Here is a 20,763-nt window from a genome sequence, read left to right on the forward strand (position 1 = left end):
TTTTATTTCATTATTGATATAGAAGAAGCCATTATACTGTATTGGCATTTTAATGGTCTTCTGGCATTCTATTAATGAACTGTTCTGATATTTTGCACATGAAAATTTTGTTTTTGTGGTTATAAAGTTGAAATGGGCAAATAGATTTGTGCCTATATCTGTGTTCACATTTTAGACTAGGTACTAAACTAAATCTAATGGATTTTTAGAAGTCAAGTTAAAGTTCTTGGTGCCTCATGCTGTACTATTTCAAAAATTCCTCTTAATAGGAGATTTAAAGCCATTTAAGATGGTTATGGCTTTGTAAAATTATTAAATATGCTTTACTCAGTTTCTAGCTTTAAAATATACGATATAAAAGGAGAGAACCTTTTAAATTGAATGGTAAAAGCTTTTCTCCTCTCCTCATAAGATACATGTATTTCTCTCTTCTATTTTCTAGGTCAAGAATAATTTAACTTTTGGCATGAGCTTGAGTAGCTAAATTTTTAAATTTTTTGTAGGATATAGAAGACTTGGATCATTATGAGATGAAGGAAGAAGAGCCTATTAGTGGGAAAAAGTCAGAGGATGAAGGAATTGAAAAAGAAAATTTGGCAATATTAGAGAAAATTAGGAAGACTCAAAGGCAAGACCATCTCAATGTAAGTATTGTATAAGTATCTAGAACCTGGACTTTTGTGGTTAAATAATTACAGTTGACCCTTGGATGCTGACCTTACACAGTCAGAAATCCACATGTAACTACAGCCAGCCTTCTGTATCCGCAGTTCCACATCCAAGGATTCAACTAACTGCAGATAGTGTAGTATGTATTTATTGAAAAAATCTGCATATAAGTGGATCCATGCAGTTCCAACTCATCTTGTTCAAGAGTCAGCTGTATAGGAATACAGAGCAATTCAATAAGATACCAACCTCAGCCAGGCCTCTCCATCCCTGCCTTGGTAGTAGATTCAGTCATATGTTTTATTGCCCTAGTTTTACTTTTTCCCCTAACATTTCTCATCTACTGATAGCGCCTTTCTACCCTGTTCATCTGCTTTTCTACTCTGTTCATCTGAAATCAGTTACTGTCCAACCTGCTTATCCTGTTTTCTCTCTTTACCCTTTTCCTATGGGATCTGTAAATTTAAATTCAGTCTCTCCTACAAAGTATAATTCAAATTCTCCTCTTCATGAAGCTGGCATCTGGTTTGTTCTGCCATGACAGAACCAAATGTAACTTTTTCTTTTGACTTAACATCTTTTATATGAAGCAGCATGGTAACAAACACAGCTGTGTGGCTTCAGTTTCCCAACTCTATAACGTGGACATTATGTACCGTTTAGATGATCTTTGTAAATAATAAAGGAGAATGATGTATATAAATGTTCAATGTAGAGAAATATCAAATGAAAGTCTAGCTCTCCATCTCAACACTTAACTGTTTACCTACTGCCTTTCTGTTAAAGCTGTTTATCAACCCCATGAAATCTGAGAACCAGTTCTTTTGTCCTGAGCACAGATTCTCAAACACAGGGAGTGAATTGTTGTGCAAGGAGATGAGAAGTGTTGTAAATAGGAAGATGACTCTCATGTCGTCAGTCTTACTTACTGTACTAATATAACTGGCAGATCTTTCTTTAGAGAGCAAAGAAATTTAGCCAAGTCTTTACCTTGATTATTAAAAAATAAATAAAAGCTTGTGGTATTCAAGTTAAAGATATTTACTCTTACTTTCTATATCTTGTGATTGCATCCAGTTTGTGTGTTATAGTCAAACAGCTACAAATTGTTGAATACTATCACATGACACATACTAAGTCCTTTAAACTTTTTATATGCCTTTGCATTTAATTTTCATAACCACTGTGGGAAATATTCTTCCTACTCTACAGATGTGAAACTGGGGTTTTAACTCATCAAATAACGTAGCCAGATTTTCTACCTCACCTTAAAGTGTAGTGCAGTTTTTAAGGTGCAGCATTTAAAATTTTACACAGATGTTCAGAACAGTCTTTTGGACTCTGTGGGAGAGGGCGAAGGTGGGATGATTTGGGAGAATGGCATTGAAACATATGTAATATCATATGTGAAATGAATTGCCAGTCCAGGTTTGATGCATGATACAGGATGCTCAGGGCTGGTGCACTGGGATGACCCAGAGGGATGATATGGGGAGGGAGGTGGGAGGGGGAGTTCAGAATGGGGAACACGTGTATACCTGTGGCAGATTCATGTTGATGTATGGCAAAACCAATACAATATTGTAAAGTAATTAGCCTCCAATTAAATAAATTTATATTAAAAAAAAAATAAAATTTTACAAGGTCAGGTTTTCTTTTCTGTTTTTTAATTCAGAAGACATTCTAAATATTTTTATTATGATAAATAGTTCTATTCGTATTCAGTCTTAGGATAAGATACTGGTGCCTTTTAATCTTCAGAGAAGTTGGAACACTGAAAAGTACTGAAACCAGTTGTATGTATGTGGACATGTTTCTCTATTTCTTAATATGTAAACTATAGATTATTAGTATATTATTCTTGATTATAAGGAAACTGCTTTAGTTAATGTATCATGTTGAGGGTCTTCTAGTAATTTTCAAAAATGCATGGAACCCCTACACATCTATTAAAACGGCCAAAATCTGGAGCACTGGCAATACCAAATGACTGGTGAGGATATGGAGCAACAGGAAACTTTTCTGATTGCTGAGGGAAAATAGTGTCTGGCAGATTCTTTAAAAACTAAACATATTCTTACCATACAATCCAGCAGTTGAGCTCCTTGGTATTTGCCCAAATAAACTCAAAAGTTATGTCCACACAAAAACCTGCACATAGATGTTTATAGCAGCTTTGTTCATAGCTGCCAAAGCTTGGAAGCAACCAAGATCATCTTTGGTAGGAGAGCAAATAAACTGTAATACATCCAGGCAATGGAATATTAATCCCTGATAGAAAAAAAAGTAATGAGTTGTCAAGACAGGACATAGGTGTGGAGGAACCTTAAATCCATGTTACAGGTGAAAGGAGCCGATCTGAAAAGGTTGCAGACTGTGTTTCAATTACATGGCATTCTGGAAAAGGCAAAACTATGGAGACAGTAAAAAGATCCGTGGTTGCCAGCCATTGGGGGATGGGGTGGGGTTACTAGGTGAAGTGCTGAGGACTTTTTGGGCAATGAAAATACTTTGTATGTCACTGTAACATGTGGATGTATGTCATTATACATTTGTCCAGATCCACAGAATGTACAGCACCAAAAGTGAACCAAAGATGGTGTGATGATGTGTCCAAATAGGTTTATAAGTTGTAAGAAGTATGCCCCTGAAGGATGCTTGATAATGAGGGTGACTATTGATTGTGAAGGGCAGTTATATAGGAAATCTCTGTACTGTCCTCTTAACTTTGCTGTGAACATGAAACTTCCCACCCCAGTAAAACCACAAAAAAGAAAATAAATTTTTAAAAAATTGATGAATTTGAAATAGACCCTTATTAGTTCTAGGCTATTGAAGTGGTCGTGGTGATCTGGACATAAATTAGTCTTTTTTTTTCAGATGACAAATAGTAAATGAATCAGACCTGTTCCAAATTTGTATTCCTGTTGCAACTTTATGATCATTGATTTAATTTTTTTGACTTCTTAAAATGTTAAGTGGTGATCCATTTTTACAGTCTCATCGTGAACATTCATTTCAGGTTCAGATACCTTAAATCTTCAGTTGTTTGAATCAATAAATCCTGGTAAACAGCAAGTTTTATGTTTCAGGGTGCAGTGTCTGGGTCTGTACAAGCTTCAGATAGACTTATGAAAGAGCTCAGGGACATATACAGATCACAGAGTTATAAAACAGGTAAGGACCTCTGGATCTCTGCTGTTGTCCTTATGCCTAAAGTTTTCAGATATAATATAACTTCATTTCTCATAGTATAACTGGACAGAAACAGAAATGTTTATTAACTTTATTTTAGGAATGTGAAATGCAAATGCAAATTTAAGTAACCAAAAGATGTAGGGGATAAAATAGGATGAGTTCACTTATTGTTTGGATTTTTAGAAATTGTTTTTATGGACACATTTTTTGTCTTCTTGTTGATAGGGATTAATTCATAGGATTTTTATCTTCTGGGAAAGGTACAAGAAATATCTGCTTTAGAAAGTAAATAAGATGAATATGTTTTATTGTACAAAGAACTATTGCCAAGTTAATTTATGTTTTTTATTCCTTTTTTGAAATGACAAACTCATATACATAATTAACTTATAGAGAGAGTTAAAATAGGTTTTTTTTTAAAATTATAGTTTGACTTAAGAGTTCTTTCTTAACCAATAAGACTTAAATATTGTGGAACCTCCATAACTGATGTAAAATTCCCGCATACTATTGCAGAGAGTCTAACAGTATTGTATAAGATAAAGAGCCAAACTTTACTTTCTTTGAAAAAAGTAGCATTATAATTCATTCAGAATTTTTCAGAGTGATCAAATCTAAATCATTAGAGCTTACTTAAAAACAATCAGCCTCTCCCCTTAATAGAACAAGATAAGTCAAACTTGTTTCTGAGATTATTACAAGTTTTGGTGTCCTAACAGTTCTTATAAGAAGTCTGAAAGTTTGTGTGTAGAAACCTTATAAAGTTTAATATTTGAATACTATTTATACCGAAATGTTAAATCATCACGTTTGTTACGGCATTATTTTGTAGTAACAAAAAATTAAATTAATAACCAGATATATGGTGAACTTAATTAAATCATGGCTTATCCATAAAGTAAATTACTGTAGAATTATTTTAAAAATTGACAATAAATTTCTATATGCTAAACTGGAAAAATGCCCCCTGAAAGATTATAAAACTATATGTTAGAGGGATTTCATTTTAATAGAAATGTTTGTATATGCATAGGGGAAAAGTCTTAAGTACATGTGGTTTTGCATAATCTTTTTTTTCCTTTTGCAGTGAATGGTAAACAGTTTCTCAACCCCACAATCCCCTTCATGATGACTTTAGTTATCTGTCTATTTAGGGTATAAGATACTCTGTTCCAGCACAAGAATTATTACATTACAACTTAGTTGTTCTGTTTTAACAGCAGAATTTCTTGCTTTTGTTGGCTATATAGTGTGTACATTTACAGCAGAGCAATAGTTATAAGATCAAGTGCAACAGTTATAAGATAAGTGAAGAGTAACTAACGTACCCTATATCATTACAGGGATTTATTCAGTGGAACTCATAAATGACAGTTTATATGACTGGCACGTTAAACTGCAGAAGTAAGTGCTTTTTTATGCTAACACACTCTTTTTAATGGTAGACTGTCACAATGAGATTTCCTCCCTGCTTAATTCGGTACCTATTTACTATGGCTTTTACTTAGAATTTTAGATCCTGTTTGTATAGAAGTAGTTCTTAGGTTGTTAAAATGAGCTGTTTCTTGGGCTTAATAAGTAAAATGAGAAAGCAGGAGGAGAAAAAGAAGGGCCAGCTGTGAGGGAAAGTGTTTCACGGAGTTAGTGAGATAACTATACAAACAAACGTGTGTAAATGGCTTGATGAGTGTATCCATTGTGTGCTCGAAGTAAGAAATGAGGAGATCTTTACATAAACAATTTTAGACAAATTTAGGTTTTGTTAGTGATTTCACTTGTCCTTGGTAAATTTCTCTCATTGACCCCTTTGTCTAATAATATAGTTTGAGAGAAGCAGATTAAATTTTTGAGTTCTTGAGAAGACTATGTACATATGACCCTTTCCTTTAGGATAACTGCCAACTTTGCATGAGAGAATAGATTTAGAATGCTGTGGTCTCTTCTCTGGACATTTTTGTCTCAAGGAACTGGAGACTATAGTAATTTGTTTTTCTAGGGGCCATAGAGCAACTTTAGACTTTCTCTGTTTGAAACTTGCCCCAGGGGCTCTGTTGTTAGCTTCTGGAATGGTTCATTTTTGAAGTTAGTGAGGAAAAAACATCTGACCTTTTTGTTTGAACTATTTTTTTTTGTTTTGTTTTGTAATTCTCAGGGTGGATCCTGATAGTCCTTTGCACAGTGATCTTCAGATTTTAAAAGAAAAAGAAGGCATAGAATATATTTTGCTTAACTTCTCTTTTAAGGTAAGAAAAATTGTAAGGGGACTACATATGCTTCTAATGCAACATATATTTGTACAATTGCTTTGGAAAACTATTTGGTATAATTTGGAAAAGTAGAAGATACTTGTACCCTATGGTCCAGGAATTCTCCTTCTAGATATACAGTCTGCAAGAAATGAGTACTTAGATGTGCCAGGAGACAACACAGGAATGTTCAAAGCAGCATTGTTTATAATAGGCTCAAATAAAAATAACCTAAGTGTCTCCCAGTAAAATTGAGAACTGTGGTATTCATAAAATGGAATAGAGCTATGTACAACAAGATAGATGAATCTTGAACACAGTTTGAGCAGAAAGCAGATCCAGAAACATGTTGTGTATAGTTTCATTTATATAGAGCTCAAAAATAGGTAAAACTAAATTGTTTAGGGCATGCATTCTCATTGGAGGCAGGTCTCTCTCCTTCCTTGCTCCCCACCCCACACCCAGTGCAGTGAAAATTGGTCCTTGGAGTGAAAAAGGCTTAGATGTTAAGAAGGTCTGTAGCAGTTCAAGGGGCCATAGTATGTATATACATACACACTATGTCTGAGGTGTTAAAATTTGGTGAGGGAGCAGGACAGGGAGGAATTAGGAAAAAAAAATACTCTAAAAAGGCTTGTTAGTGGGACAGAAATGAAAAGAAGGCTGAGAAACATTAATGGATTCATACTTGGAAATGAAGATGCGAGTACCATACAGTTAAGATAGCAAGTACGTCTAGGTGAGAGGAGGGAGTTGTGAACTGAAAGGGACATCTAGGGGCTTCTTGGATACTGGCTATTGTCTGTTTCTTGACCAGGGTGGTGGTTGTGTGGATACAGTTTCATGCTAATGTGTAACAGTATACCTATATACTTTTCTAAATTTATGTGTTGTATTTAACAACTTTTTTTTTCCAAGTTGCAAAAAAACAAAAGTTAAAGAAGAATAGCAATGGAATCTAGATAAAATGAATTGATTTACTATGGACTCTGGATAAGTGTAATGGTTTTAAGCCTTTGTTTAAAAACACTATGAATCATTTCTAAGGGATTATGTTTTAATTATTTGGAGCTGGTTTTTGACTTGTTCTCTGAAATTGAGAAATTGTGTAACAGCTGTCTTGCAGATAAACTTTTCTTTTCTATTTCAGTTAGGCTTCAGTGCATTTTAGTGTGATAGAACAAACAGCAGTCCTCAACTTTTTGGCACTAGGGATGGGTTTCATGGAAGACAGTTTTGCAGCAGATTGGGTTGGGAGGTGGTTTGGGGATGATTTAAGTGTGTTACATTTATTATGTTGTTCTATTATTATTACATCAGCTCCACCTCAGATCATCAGACATTAGATCTCAGAGGCTGGGGACCCCTGCTATAGAAGGCTTGAGGACGTGAGGCATCCAAAATGTAATCCCTGTTCTTTAAAGACCTGTCGTCTTTGGAGAGAAATCTGTGATGAAAACTGTAGGGCTTTGGAGATCATGATGGAGAGTCTGGGAGCTTACCTTTATGTAGTAAAAAGCTAGCAGGGGTTTTTAGGCAGGGGTATGATTGATCTGTTTGGCTTTTTATTTTATTTTTAAAAAACAGTTAGTATGCCATCAGCATCAGAGTAGGGTTTGGATAAGACAGAGTAGACTTCTGGGAGACAAGCTGGGGGCATTGATTTTAATCTGGGAGAGAGTAACGAAGGTTAGTAGTGTAGGAATAGGTGACAGTAGATGAATATGGCTTCTCTGGTGGCTCAGCTGGTGAAGAATCTGCCTGCAATGCGGGACACCTGGGTTTGATCCCTGGGTTGGGAAGATCTCCTGGAGGAGGGAAAGGCTACCCACTCCAGTATTCTGGCCTGGAGAATTCCATGGACTGTATAGTCCACAGGGTTGCAAAGAGTTGGACACGACTGAGTGACTTTCACTACCATTAGATGAAAATGAGATGTTTTGAAGGAAGAAAAGACATGAAAGGATACTTTTACACTTGCAAAAAGGAGTAATGTTTTGAAAGCTGCTTACTTAGTGTTTGTGTGTGTATATTCTTGTTTGGGCATATATCCTCATTTATGATTGAACTTTCTTCAAATAACCCAAATGTCAAATGTCACTATTTTCCCACAGCTTTGTTATTGTAGAAATTATTGAGGCTATCAGCTGGGTTATACCTTCCTAGAGAGTGAATCTGGCATATATTTACTGATTCATGTGGTGCAAAGAACCTAGGAATGTATCTTTTTAAAAAATGCAAATTTTAATTTTATTTATTTTTGGCCACTCTGTGTGGGATCCTACTTCCCTGACAAGGAATCAAACTCTGGCCCTTGACAGTGAAAGCATGAAGTCCCAACCACTAGACTGCCAAGGAATTCCTCTATGTAAATTATTTTTAACTTGAAATCTAAATAATTAAACCATATGCCCAACACCAAGCTTAAGAAATAGAACCGTATCAGTATCTTTGAAGCCCAATGAGGGCCACTCCCCTCCCACATTCTCCTTCCAGACATATCTTTAAAGGAATATGAAATCTTGACCAGGAACCTGAGACTTGTGACTGCGGATAGTGTTTTCACTATATTTTCTTGCTCTAGATGGGACTTCAGGGAGGACAATCTGGGAGATAAATAAATGGCTGAGATTCTGTTGGATTTGTGTTTCTGGACCATGGTTTCTGATACCAGAAAGAAGGGCATTTGCTAGGGTTGAAGTATCTAAGAGGCCTGGGAAGGTTAAGATTGCCCTGAGCTAACCGCCCTTGTGAAGAGGACCTTAAACTCAGTTGCCAAGTTATAAATCTCAATTCATGGATTTTGGAGGATAGCAGATACGACTCAGAAAGAAGGATCCACAGAAGGAGCATGAATAGTATTTGAGGCCTTGACTGCCCACGGTGACCCCTTGAGGGTCCTGAAGAATAAGAAAATGAAACTGGAGATGCAGTGTGACACCAGGTTGGGAAGGGGCAGGGGCCGGAGGGTTGCCCTATAGATTGGTCAGCAGCTTGGTTAGGAAGTGGTGGTCTGGCTTTTCTGGCCACGTGTGAATTACGGAGTTGAACTCTGAGGTAGTACTTTAAAAAGAGTTTGTTTAGACAAATCTGGGTTCATCTAGAGAATCGCAGCCGGGATTAGAGATTCCGTGCCATGTCCTAAGATGGTGGGATTGTACATGTGGAGAGGAGAACATGGGGGTTTGTGATACCTTGTCTTCAACTATTTCAAGGACTGGGGATGTAGAAGGATTAGTTTGATTTTGTTTTTGATGAACACAAGGCATGGTGATTAAATTAGTAAGTCAGACTGTAAAGCGACGGTTTTCAACTCAGTATAAGGAAGTGATTTGTAACTATTTACAGCCATTCAATGATGTAGTCATTCAAAAATAGAATGTTCCTCATTGTTAAGAATAGCTTGGAAGGCCTAGACAGTTTATTTGGAAATCAGATAACTGTGTGAGATCACTGTAAACTCTGATCTTCTTAGTTTCTGAGTTAATACATCACAGTAACTCGCATGTCTATATTTTTGTTTTTGTTTTAGATACATGGCATGGCTCACAGGATTTTAATTCCCCCGCCAGGGATTGAACCTGGCAGTGAAAGTGTGGAGTCCTAACTGCTGGACTGCCTGGGAATTCCCTCTCTTATATCTGTTTTAACAGAAACCTTCTTCTCTTGCCCCCAGTGCCTGTACCTACCCTCCCCCACCCTGACACCTTATTTCTGTAAAATTTTGGTTACTGAGTTCCAAGGTACAGAGTCTATGGAATAGAATCCCTAGGTTTTGATAGAGTAGTTAATCTGGGCATTACTTAAAGTGAAGGGAATCCTCACTGTCACATAATCAATTCAGAGAGGTTTGTAGTCACTCATATGGAATCACACATTCAACAATCTAAAATACAGGAAATTCAATCAACTTGTGCTTTACCAAACTTTGCATCTATGCCTTTCTTTATTGTAGAAAAAAGGTGAGCTACTTATTCGGAACTAGATTATAATAACTGTCATTAAGTTGGTTTCTTGTGTGGATAGATTTCTTCTTTTTCTGCCTTACAATAGATAGCTAAGATTACCTGTTTTAGCCATCAGAAGTATGTTTTTTTTATCTCCCTCTCCTATTAGGATTTAGTTTTCATAGTTTATATGTTCCTCAGGGTCTTGCTCAAGGATGGGTAGAGGTAGGGAGTTAAACACTGTATTTTTGTATTCTTAGAAATAAACACTGTTATTTTTCTGTTTTTTAGAAGTAAACATTGAATTTTTGTGTTCTTAGAAATAACTGGATGAAAGAAATGTTTGTTTAGCTCCTTACCTGCAGATTGATTTTTGATTTAAGGGGCAATAGTTGTTGACTAATTCTTTTTTATTTGAACATAGCAATTGGAGGTAATTTCTCTTAGCCTTCCTGACATCTCTTCATGGGAGGCAGTATGCTGTTACCTTGTTCCTGTGTTGTAGTGGCTGGGACCTTTTTTGGACTCATCTGACACTGACACTCTGTCAGAGGCCAAGACCTCTGACACCCTGAGGCTACCTCAGCTACAGTCTTAAAAGTTCACTGAGAGAAAAAGTTTTGTTCTGGAAACCTCAGTTTCCAGGACTGAAAATTTGAAAGAATTGTGCAGCCTGAGAATTAACTAAGATTCTTTTCTCTTATTTTGCCTTCTTTATATGTTTATCAAGTCTGATCTTTGCCAAAGCGATCATCTATTGACATTTAATGTTGTTATTGCTATTTGAGTCTCAATCTAGTGTCTCATTCTGTTTGTCATTGAACCATCTCTTGTTTCTCATTTCATTCAGATTTTTAAGAAATTACTCTAGTTTCCCCACCTCTGTTAGCATGGTGCTATTCGTCCCTTTACTCTTCTTTACTGCCTTACAATTAGAATGCATATCCTTAGCTTGTCCACGTGTAATATGTATTTGTTAGTGTTTTTCTTTTTCCTTGTCAACACAGAGATCTTAGAACATGTACTCTGTGCTCTTGTTGTCATTCCTTTGAGTTCTGTATTTATCTTATACATGTAAACCCTTATACATCACTATTACATAACTCATCAGTATGCATTTGGGCCTGTGGGTGTATTAGCTCTCTTCATGGTCTTTATTCTCCATGTTTCCATCTAGGACCTTCCTCTTGCTTGAAGAATATCCATTTTTGTTTCCTTTAGAGTGGGTCTGCTTATAGGAAAATATTTTTATTTGGACTTCATTTTTGGAAAGTATTTTCATTTGGTATAGATTTTTAGGTTGGAAATTTCCTTTCTTTCATTGCCTCAAAGATGTCGTTCCTCTATTATAGCTTCCATTGTTTCTCTTGAAGTATTTACAGTGGGTAAATCTTATGAAATCTTTAATCATTTTTGGAAAATTCTCAGACATTACCTCTTCAAATATTACTTCTATCACATTCTCTCTTCTTCTAGGACTCTGTATATGATTAGCCTTTTCAATTCATTTTCCTACATCTTGCTTATTATCTGTATTTTCCACTTTTTTCTCTCCCTTGTCTTCATTTGGGATGTTTTCTGACTTATTTTTCCAGTATACTAAATTTCTCTTCCAGGTCTCCATGGTAGTTAAACTCATCCATCAAGTTACTAATTTCAGTCATTTATTTCTAAGCTTCAGAATTTCTATATAGTTCATTTTTATAATTTTAGTTTTCTGCCAGGGTTTTCAGTCTTGTTTTTTCTTGCACATATTTGGCTTCAGTTCAGTTCAGTCGATCAGTCATGTCCGACTCTTTGCAACCCCATGGACTGCAGCACACCAAGCCTCCCTGTCCATCACCAACTCCCGAAGTCCACCCAAACTCATGTCCATTGAGTCGGTGATGCCATCCAGCCATCTCATCCTCTGTCTTCCCCTTCTCCTCCTGCCTTCAATCTTTCCCAGCATCAGGGTCTTTTCAAATGAATCAGTTCTTTGCATCAGGTGGCCAAAGTATTGGAGTTTCAGCTTCAACAACAGTCCTTCCAGTGAATACTCAGGACTGATCTCCTTTAGGATGGACTGGTTGGATCTCCTTGCAGTCCAAGGGACTCTCAAGAGTCTTCCCCAACACCCTAGTTCAAAAGCATCAATTCTTTGGTGCTCAGCTTTCTTTGGAGTACAACTCTCACATCCATATGTGACCATTGGAAAAACCATAGCTTTGACTAGATGGACCTTTGTTGTCAAAGTAATGTCTCTACTTTCTAATATGCTGTCTAGGTTGGTCATAACGTTCCTTCCAAGGAGTAAGCGTCTTTTAATTTCATGGCTCCAATCACCATCTGCAGTGATTTTGGAGCCCCCAAAAATAAAGTATGTCACTGTTTCCACTGTTTCCCCATCTGTTTGTCTTGAAGTAATGGGACTGGATGCTGTGATCTTAGTTTTCTCAGTGTTGAGCTTTAATCCAACTTTTTCACTCTCCTCTTTCTCACTTCCTTCTCAGTTCTTCTTTACTTTCTGCCATAAGGGTGGTGTCTTCTGCATATCTGAGGTTATTGATATTTCTCCTGGCAATCTTGATTCCAGCTTGTGCTTCATCCAGCCCAGCGTTTCTCATGATATAAGTACTCTGCATATAAGTTAAATAAGCACGGTGACAATATATAGCCTTGACTTCCTCCTTTTCCTATTTGGAACCAGTCTGTTGTTCCATGTTCAGTTCTAACTGTTGCTTCCTGATCTTCATACAGATTTCTCAAGAGGTAGGTCAGGTGGTCTGCTATTCCCACCTCTTTCAGAATTTTCTACAGTTTGTTGTGATCCACACAGTCAAAGGCTTTGGTGTAAAGCAGGAGTAGGTGTTCTTCTGGAACCCTCTTGCTTTTTCAATGATTCTGTGGATGTTGGCAGTTTAATCTCTGGTTCCTCTGCCTTTTCTAAATCCAGCTTGAACATCTGGAAGTTCACAGTTCACTTATTGTTGAAGCCTGGCTTGGAGAATTGTGAGCATTACTTTACTAAGCATGTGCAATTTTGAGTGCAATTTTGTGGTAGTTTGAACTTTCTTTGGCATTTCCTTTCTTTGGGATTGGAATGAAAACTGACCTTTTCTGGTCCTGTGGCCACTGCTGAGTTTTTCCAAATTTGCTGGCATATTGAGTGCAGCACTTTCACAGCATCATCTTTCAGGATTTGAAATAGCTCAACTGGAATTCATCACCTCCACTAGCTTTGTTCATAGTGATGCTTCCTAAGGCCCACTTGACTTCACATTCCAGCATGTCTGGCTCTAGTGAATGATCACACCATCGTGATCATCTGGGTCCTGAAGATCTTTTTTGTACAGTTCTTCTGTGTATTCTTGCCACCTCTTCTTAATATCTTCTGCTTCTGTTAGGCCCATACCATTTCTGTCCTTTATTGTGTCCATTTTTGTGTGAAATGTTCCCTTGGTATCTCTAATTTTCTTGAAGAGATCCCTAGACTTTCCCATTCTGTTGTTTTCCTCTGTTTCTTTGCACTGATCACTGTGGAAGGCTTTCTTATCTCTCCTTGCTATTGTTTGGAACTCTGCATTCAAAAGGGTATATCTTTCCTTTTCTCCTTTGTTTTTCGCTTCTCTTCTTTTCTCAGCTATTTGTATGGCCTCCTAAGAGAGCCATTTTGCTTTTTTTTTCTTGGGGATGGTCTTGATCCCTGTTTGCTGTACAGTGTCATGAAGCTTCGTCCACAGTTCATCAGGCACTCTGTCCATCAGATCTAGTCCCTTAAATCTTAAATCTGCTGTATAATCATAAGGGATTTGATTTAGGTCATTACCTGAATGATCTAGTAGTTTTCCCTACTTTCTTCAATTTAAGTCTGAATTTGGCAATAAGGAGTTCATGATCTGAGCCATAGTCAGCTCCCAGTCTTGTTTTTACTCACTGTATAGAGTTTCTCCATCTTTGGCTGCAAAGAATATAATCAATCTGTTTTCAGTGTTGACTATCTGGTGATGTCCATGTGTAGAGTCTTCTCTTGTGTTGTTGGAAGAGGGTGTTTTTTATGATCAGTGTGTTCTCTTGGCAAAACTCTACGAGCCTTTGCCCTGCTTCATTCTGTACTCCAAGACCAAATTTGCCTGTTACTCCAGGTGTTTCTTGACTTCCTATTTATTCCAGTCTCTTAAAATGAAAAGGACATCTCTTTTGGGTGTTAGTTCTAAAAGGTCTTGTAGGTCTTCATGGAACCATTCAGCTTCAGCTTCTTCGGCATTCCTGGTTGGGGCATAGCTTGGATTACTGTGATACTGAATATTCAGCTTAGTTACTTTAAAATCTGTGTCAGATAATGCTTATCTTGACACCTTGTAGTTTTGTCTGTCATTTTCTGATAATGCTGTCTTTAAGTCTCATGTGACTGGTTATTTTTGGTGATAGATGTTATATATGAATGATTAGAAAGCTAATTTGAAGCCTTGGATGCTAGTCCTCTACATAGAAGATGTATGTCTGCCCATCAGGTAGTTGGGCATTGTAACCCAGGATCCCTGAATCCCAAATGGCAGTGAGATGATATAAAGATGGGCTTTGTTCTCTACCTTTTCAAACTACTACCTGTGTAGTTTGTGGTTTGTCTTTCAGGGTCCCAAGCTAACGTGTGCTATAGCAACTTATAAGGAGTCTTGTTCTGCTCAGCTTCTTAACCTCTTATCTTCCTCTCCTCCAGTTGAAAGAAAATCCAAACAGGGAAAAAACAAATGCACTCTGAGGTTCCCTTTTCCTGATCTTAGCTCTGTAGTTGTACATTTGTCTATCTTTTCTAGTTCATAGCCAGAGGATTGATCCAAATTACCTAGTCCATCATTATTGGAATGGTTTCTTTATATAGTTCTCTTGCAGGTGGGAACCTCTTTCTGTATTTCATAATTTTGCAAATATGCTGTTCTGTTTGGGCCTGATCTTCATTTTTATTTGGTTTTCATTTCATTTTTGGGGACTGTTTTTACGTTTATGACTCTCATTCATCATTAGATAATAAATGTATGCATTCTTTATAGATTATTTTAAAATCGTCTAAATATACAGTATTAAGGATATTCTTAAAATTAAACTTGCTTATTTGTTTTTTAGGATAACTTTCCGTTTGATCCTCCATTTGTTCGAGTGGTATTACCTGTTCTCTCAGGAGGGTAAGTTCAAGTGATTATTTTCTTTGATAGTATACATCAGAATCATTTGGAGGGCTAGTCAAATGCCAGGAGGCCTAGAATGCTAAACTTTACCTCAAAGTTTCTGATTCAGTAGGACTTGTTATGGGGCCTGCTGCTGCTGCTGCTGCTAAGTCGCTTCAGTCGTGTCCGACTCTGTGTGACCCCATAGACAGCAGCACACCAGGCTCCCCCGTCCCTGGGATTCTCCAGGCAAGAACACTGGAGTGGGTTGCCATTTTCTTCTCTAATGCATGAAACTGAAAAGTGAAAGTGAAGTCACTCAGTCGTGTCCGACTCATAGCAACCCCACGGACTGCAGCCCACCAGGCTCCTCCATCCATGGGATTTTCCAGGCAAGAGTACAGGAGTGGGTTGCCGTTGCCTTCTCCATGAGGCCTGAGAATTTCCATATCTAAGACAGTTTCAGGTGAAGCTGGTGTTTCAGGCTGGGAACCATAATTTAAGCATCACTGGTATAAATCATTATGTTTATAGGGGTTTTTAAATGACCCCTATGTGTATATATTTCACCTTAAAAAATCAAAATGTTTTTAAAATGTAAGTTGTGATTGAGGGTTTAGAGAAAGTTAGGATTAAGTGATTCCCACATGCCCATGATGCGAGGAATAATCACAGGAAATCTCACGGGCCTATTGAGCTGGTAATTGATTTTCTAAAGAGGTGGTCTCAGTTTGGTAGAATCAAATGGTAATTGCCTGGCATTTTTTATTGAAATTTGTATTTTTGTGTGTGTGTGATTAGAAGTCATATGAATGATGGGGAAAGGATCAGAATTTTTACCTAGGTTAGTTGTGGAAGATTCTATAGATCCTTGAAGTAAGAGGAGTTAAACTAGTTTGAGAATTGTGATATGCTCAGCTGATCAAGTCCACTCTGAAACAATCATATTATGGTAATTAAAATCTAAAAATATCCAATCCTTTGATCATTTCTATGCTTGATATAGTAATAGTCTCATTTAGATTAAAACAATATGGGTGGCTATAAATGATTAAGGAAAATATTTGGAAACTTTTTGCAAATTCAGGATAAATATATAAAAAAATGTTTTTGTAAAATTATTTTGAAATCTGATGTAAACTTCACTAGCATAGATTTTTTTCACATTCTGATGTGGAAAAAATTCCCTAGAGTTTATGGTCTTAGTAGTTTACCATCTTGTGGGGATAATTAAATTATAAATAATGACATTTTCAGTTTTTAAATCTGCTATGTATTTTCTCTTCGTTGATTACTTTTACCAAACGGGGTTATTTTCCCATTATTCAAATAAATAACTAGAATAAGAAGTCAGTTTGTGACTTATCCAAATAAACCTTATATCTTCTAATAAAATGTTTTTTCCATTATACCAAAAGGCAGCAATAACAAAAGATTAGAAGTATTGAGTATTCAGTTGATTTGTCAGGTGTTAAGTATGGACTTAAGTTCTCTGACCTTAAAGGAAAAGGAGATTGCTTCTGGCAATAGTGATCTGGGAAGACCTGGACAAGGAGGTGGGATCCCAGCTAGATCTTGAAGTATTGGTTGGGGTTTGGTCAACTTATGGAGGTTGAAGGAAAATTGTCTATATAGGTGAAAAGTAAACACAATCACACATTTAGGAAAGAGCATAGTGTATTCAGTTTTATCAGAACAGTTTGAGCTATAACACATGAGGGGTAGAGTTCCTATAGAAAAATTATAGGAAATTGTGTTGACAATAGCTTGTAATTACATAGGAGCATGGATTGGTGAGCAAACTATTACCCATGGATATTTAATTTATTTTTCTTAAACTGGTTCAGAAATAGGGAAATAACAGTAAAAAGAATGTCTTAGAAAGCTAAATCTGTTGACAGTAGAAAATACTACAGGACAAATTATATTCACAAAGTCTGGAAGAATGCAAGGCTAGTTAAGAGCTGATGCTACTGTTGTAGGGTAAAGTGATAACAACCTGAGCTGTTACAATAGTGATGGGAATGGAAAGATGAATGAAGGATGAGGGTGATTTGAGGCAAAATCAATATGACTTGATCTTCACAGTCAACTATTAAGTAAAAAGTAAGAATTATTGACTGACATGGGAAGAACTAAAAAGTGTGAAGCCTGATAGAACAGCTTGTGATCTGACTCAGGCTAATGCTTAATTAAACACTGTGACTCTGGACAGATTATTGAACAGTTTTTGTTCCAGATATTTTATATCCCATATCTCCTAGATACTTCCTTATTTGTTTCTTGTCAAAAAATTTTTTAAACATAACAGCTTCATTGTGATACAATTCACATATGATAAAACTCACCCTTTTAAAGGGTACAGTTCAGTGGTATAGTATACTCAGTTGTGTAACCATTACCATTGATTTAAAAATGCTTTTATCACCTTGCAGAAGAAACTCTGTACCTATTAGCAATCACTTCTCATTCCTCTCTCCTATCCCTCCACCCACTAGCAACTACTAATTCTTATCTCTATGGATTTGCGTATTCTGGACATTTTCATTTAAGGAAGCAAACAAATTACACGCTTTTGGGACTGGCTTCTGTCACTTAAAATTTTTCAAGGTTCATCCATGTTGCAGCATATATCAGTAGCTCATTCCATTTTATTTATCCATGGACATTTGTTTTCACCTTTTGGCTGTTATGAATAATGCTATGAACTTTCACAGGCAGGTTTCTGTGTGCACATCTTCATTTCTGTATCACATATACCTATGAGAGGAGTCACTAGGTCCTTTGGTAATAACTTTTCAACTTTTTATGAAGTGCCGCACTTTTCCCAAGTGGCTGCACCATTTACATTCCCACAAGCAGTGTGTATGTAACCAACTCTCTTCATTTCTTTCCTGCTCACTTTTCAGCCCCATGTAATTCGGCATTAGCTGTTACTGTTCCTCCCAGACTGATATTTCCAATAGGGACTTCGGTAAATCCAGAAGTATGTTTTCAGGTTCTGTCATACCTGATTATTAGATTTCTCAGCAACACCGAAACATTTTTCCCTTGGTTTCTGATTGCCTCTTCTCAGTCTCTTTTTGCTGGGAATTCCTGTTCCTTAACTTCTACCTGTTGGAGTTCTTTAGAATTTGGTACTAGGTCCTTTCTCTTTTCTTTTCTCTTCATTCCTTTGCCTTAAAAAAGAATTTTTTTTCCCATTGAGTTAATTGTATGCTTGCACACAGTTGTAAGAAATTAGAGATACTTTGTACCTTTTGCCTAGTTTCCCTATCGTACAGTTTTTGCAAAGCTGTATAGTATAGTATTATGAAACAGTGATATAGAGACAGGGATACAGTATATAGTGCTTATGCAGATTTTCCCAGTTTTATGTATAACTCATATATATCCCTGGTGGCTCAGATGGTAAAGAATTTGCCTGCAGTGTGAGAGACCTGGGCTTGATCCCTGGGTTGGGAAGATTCCCTGGAGGAGGGCACTGGCAACCCACTCCAGTATTCCTACCTGGAGAATGCCCATGGACAGATGAACTTGGTGGCTACAGTCTGTGGTGTCGAAAAGAGTCAGACATGACTGAGCAACTTGAGCACAGCACAGCACATACGTGTGTAGGGCTTCCCTGGTGGCTTAATGCTATAGAATCTGCTTGCAGTGAGGGAGATGTGGGTTCAGTCCCTGGGGTGGGATGATCCCCTGGAGGAGGGCATGGCAACCCACTCCAATATTCTTGCCTGGAGAATTCCCATGCACAGAGGAGCCTGATAGGCTACAGTTCATAGGGTCGCAAAGAGTCGGACACGACTGAAGCAACTTAGCGTGCATGCATGCATATGTGTGTCTTGAATTTTATATTGAGTAGATTTGTGTATGCAACACAGCAGTCAAGGTGCTGTGCAGTTCCAACACCACATGGATCCTTTTTGTTGCCCCTTGAAACTAGACCCATTTTCCTCTAATGCCCCTCATCCCTTAACTCCTGGTAACCACTCATCTAGCCTGCATTCCTAATATTTTGTCATTATAAAAAAAGTTACATAAATGAAATCTTAAAGTTTTGTATTGTAACCTTTGGGGATTAGCTGGTTTTTTGTGTTTTTTTTACTCATAATTCCCTGGAGAGTCATCTAAGTGTCTGACTGGTTTGTTCCTTTTTATTGCTAAGTAGTATTCCATGGTGCCCCATGTACCACAGTTTGTTTAACCAGTAACTCACTGAAGGACCTCTAGACTGATTTCAGTGTTAAGAGTATTACAAATAAAGCTGCTATGAATATTTGTATACAGTGTGTGTGTGTATATGTGTGTGAACGAATGTGAATGTATTGTCCTTTGTCTGGGATTCATGTTTAGGAATGCAGTAGCTAGGTCATAGAACCCCATGGACAGCGGGACCTGGCCAGCTACAGTTCATAGGGTCACCCAGAGTCGGACAACTGAGCAACATCGCGTGCACTCGCAGTCATTGCATATTGAGTTCTAAAAGAAACCACCACACTGTTTTCCAGAATGGCTTTACCATTTTGCATTCTGTCAAGAATGTGTGAGTGATCCACTTTCTCCACATCCTCGCCAGCACTTGGTGACATCATTTGTTTTTATTTTAACTATTCTGTTAGCTGTGCAGTGATGTCTCATTGTGGTTTTAACTTGCACTTGCCTAATGAATATTCCTCAGTGTTGAGCATCTTTCATGTGCCTATTTGACAACTTTATGTTCTCTTCAAAGAGATATTTGTTCGTGTCTTTTGCCAGTTTTCTAATTGGATTGTTCTTTTGTTGAATTTTGAAAGTTTTTAAGATGCATTCTGCACAGTAGTCCTTTGGATGTGTGCTTTTTTAGTTTCTTCGCCTGGTAGGCTGCAGCCCATGAGGTCGCTAAGAGCCAGACACGACTGAGCAACTTCACTTTGACTTTTCCCTTTCATGCATTGGAAAAGGAAATGGCAACCCACTCCAGTGTTCTTGCCTGGAGAATCCCAGGGACAGGGGAGCCTGGTGGGCTGCCATCTCTGGGGTCGCACAGAGTCAGACATGACTGAAGCGACTTAGCGGCAGCAGCAGTTTTTAGCTTAATTTTATCTTAACAGAATCTTTTGTAGAACAGAATATTTTAGCTTTGAAGTAAAATTATGCTTTTGGTATCAAGTCTAAGAACTCTGCCTAGTCCTAGATCCCAAAGATTTTTCTTCTATTTTTGTTCCTCAGGGTTTTACAGTTTACATTTTACAGATATGTCTATGAATCATTTTGAATTAATTTTTGTATAAGGTATGAGGTTTAGATCATAGATTTTTACCTAATGTCCAATTGCTCTTGTGTGGTTTGTTGAAAAAGCTCCATGGCTTTTAAAATATTTCTGTGTGCCAGTGACTCCTAGGCTTGTGTCACACATCCCTATGTCTTTGGTGTTTCCAGTATTCTTCTGCTTTACTGACACCTCTACTCGAATGTCTCTTACACAGGCCTTTAGGACAAAACTTGAGCCCATCTGTTTTTCAGCCCCCTTTCCCCAGTCTTCCTTATCTCACTTAGTGAACCTAGAGTCATTGTATA

General features: G+C 37.3%; 2 protein-coding genes across 3 annotated transcripts in view; one reads left to right on the plus strand and one right to left on the minus strand.

The window, feature by feature from the left end:
* The window catches only part of UBE2Q2 (ubiquitin conjugating enzyme E2 Q2), a 61,631-nt gene that overhangs the window by 25,150 nt on the left and 15,718 nt on the right, over nt 1-20,763 (plus strand). For both annotated transcript variants that reach the window (XM_018066096.1, XM_018066095.1), the window contains exons 5-9: nt 504-644; nt 3,762-3,846; nt 5,211-5,271; nt 6,020-6,110; nt 15,164-15,222. In XM_018066096.1, coding sequence (XP_017921585.1) covers nt 504-644; nt 3,762-3,846; nt 5,211-5,271; nt 6,020-6,110; nt 15,164-15,222 — 437 coding nt within the window. The remainder of the gene's footprint in view (nt 1-503; nt 645-3,761; nt 3,847-5,210; nt 5,272-6,019; nt 6,111-15,163; nt 15,223-20,763) is intronic.
* Nucleotides 1-20,763, minus strand: part of NRG4 (neuregulin 4) — a 186,047-nt gene that overhangs the window by 3,541 nt on the left and 161,743 nt on the right. The window lies entirely within an intron of this gene.

Source organism: Capra hircus, chromosome 21 (assembly GCF_001704415.2).
Source record: "Capra hircus breed San Clemente chromosome 21, ASM170441v1, whole genome shotgun sequence".
Lineage (NCBI taxonomy): Eukaryota > Metazoa > Chordata > Mammalia > Artiodactyla > Bovidae > Capra > Capra hircus.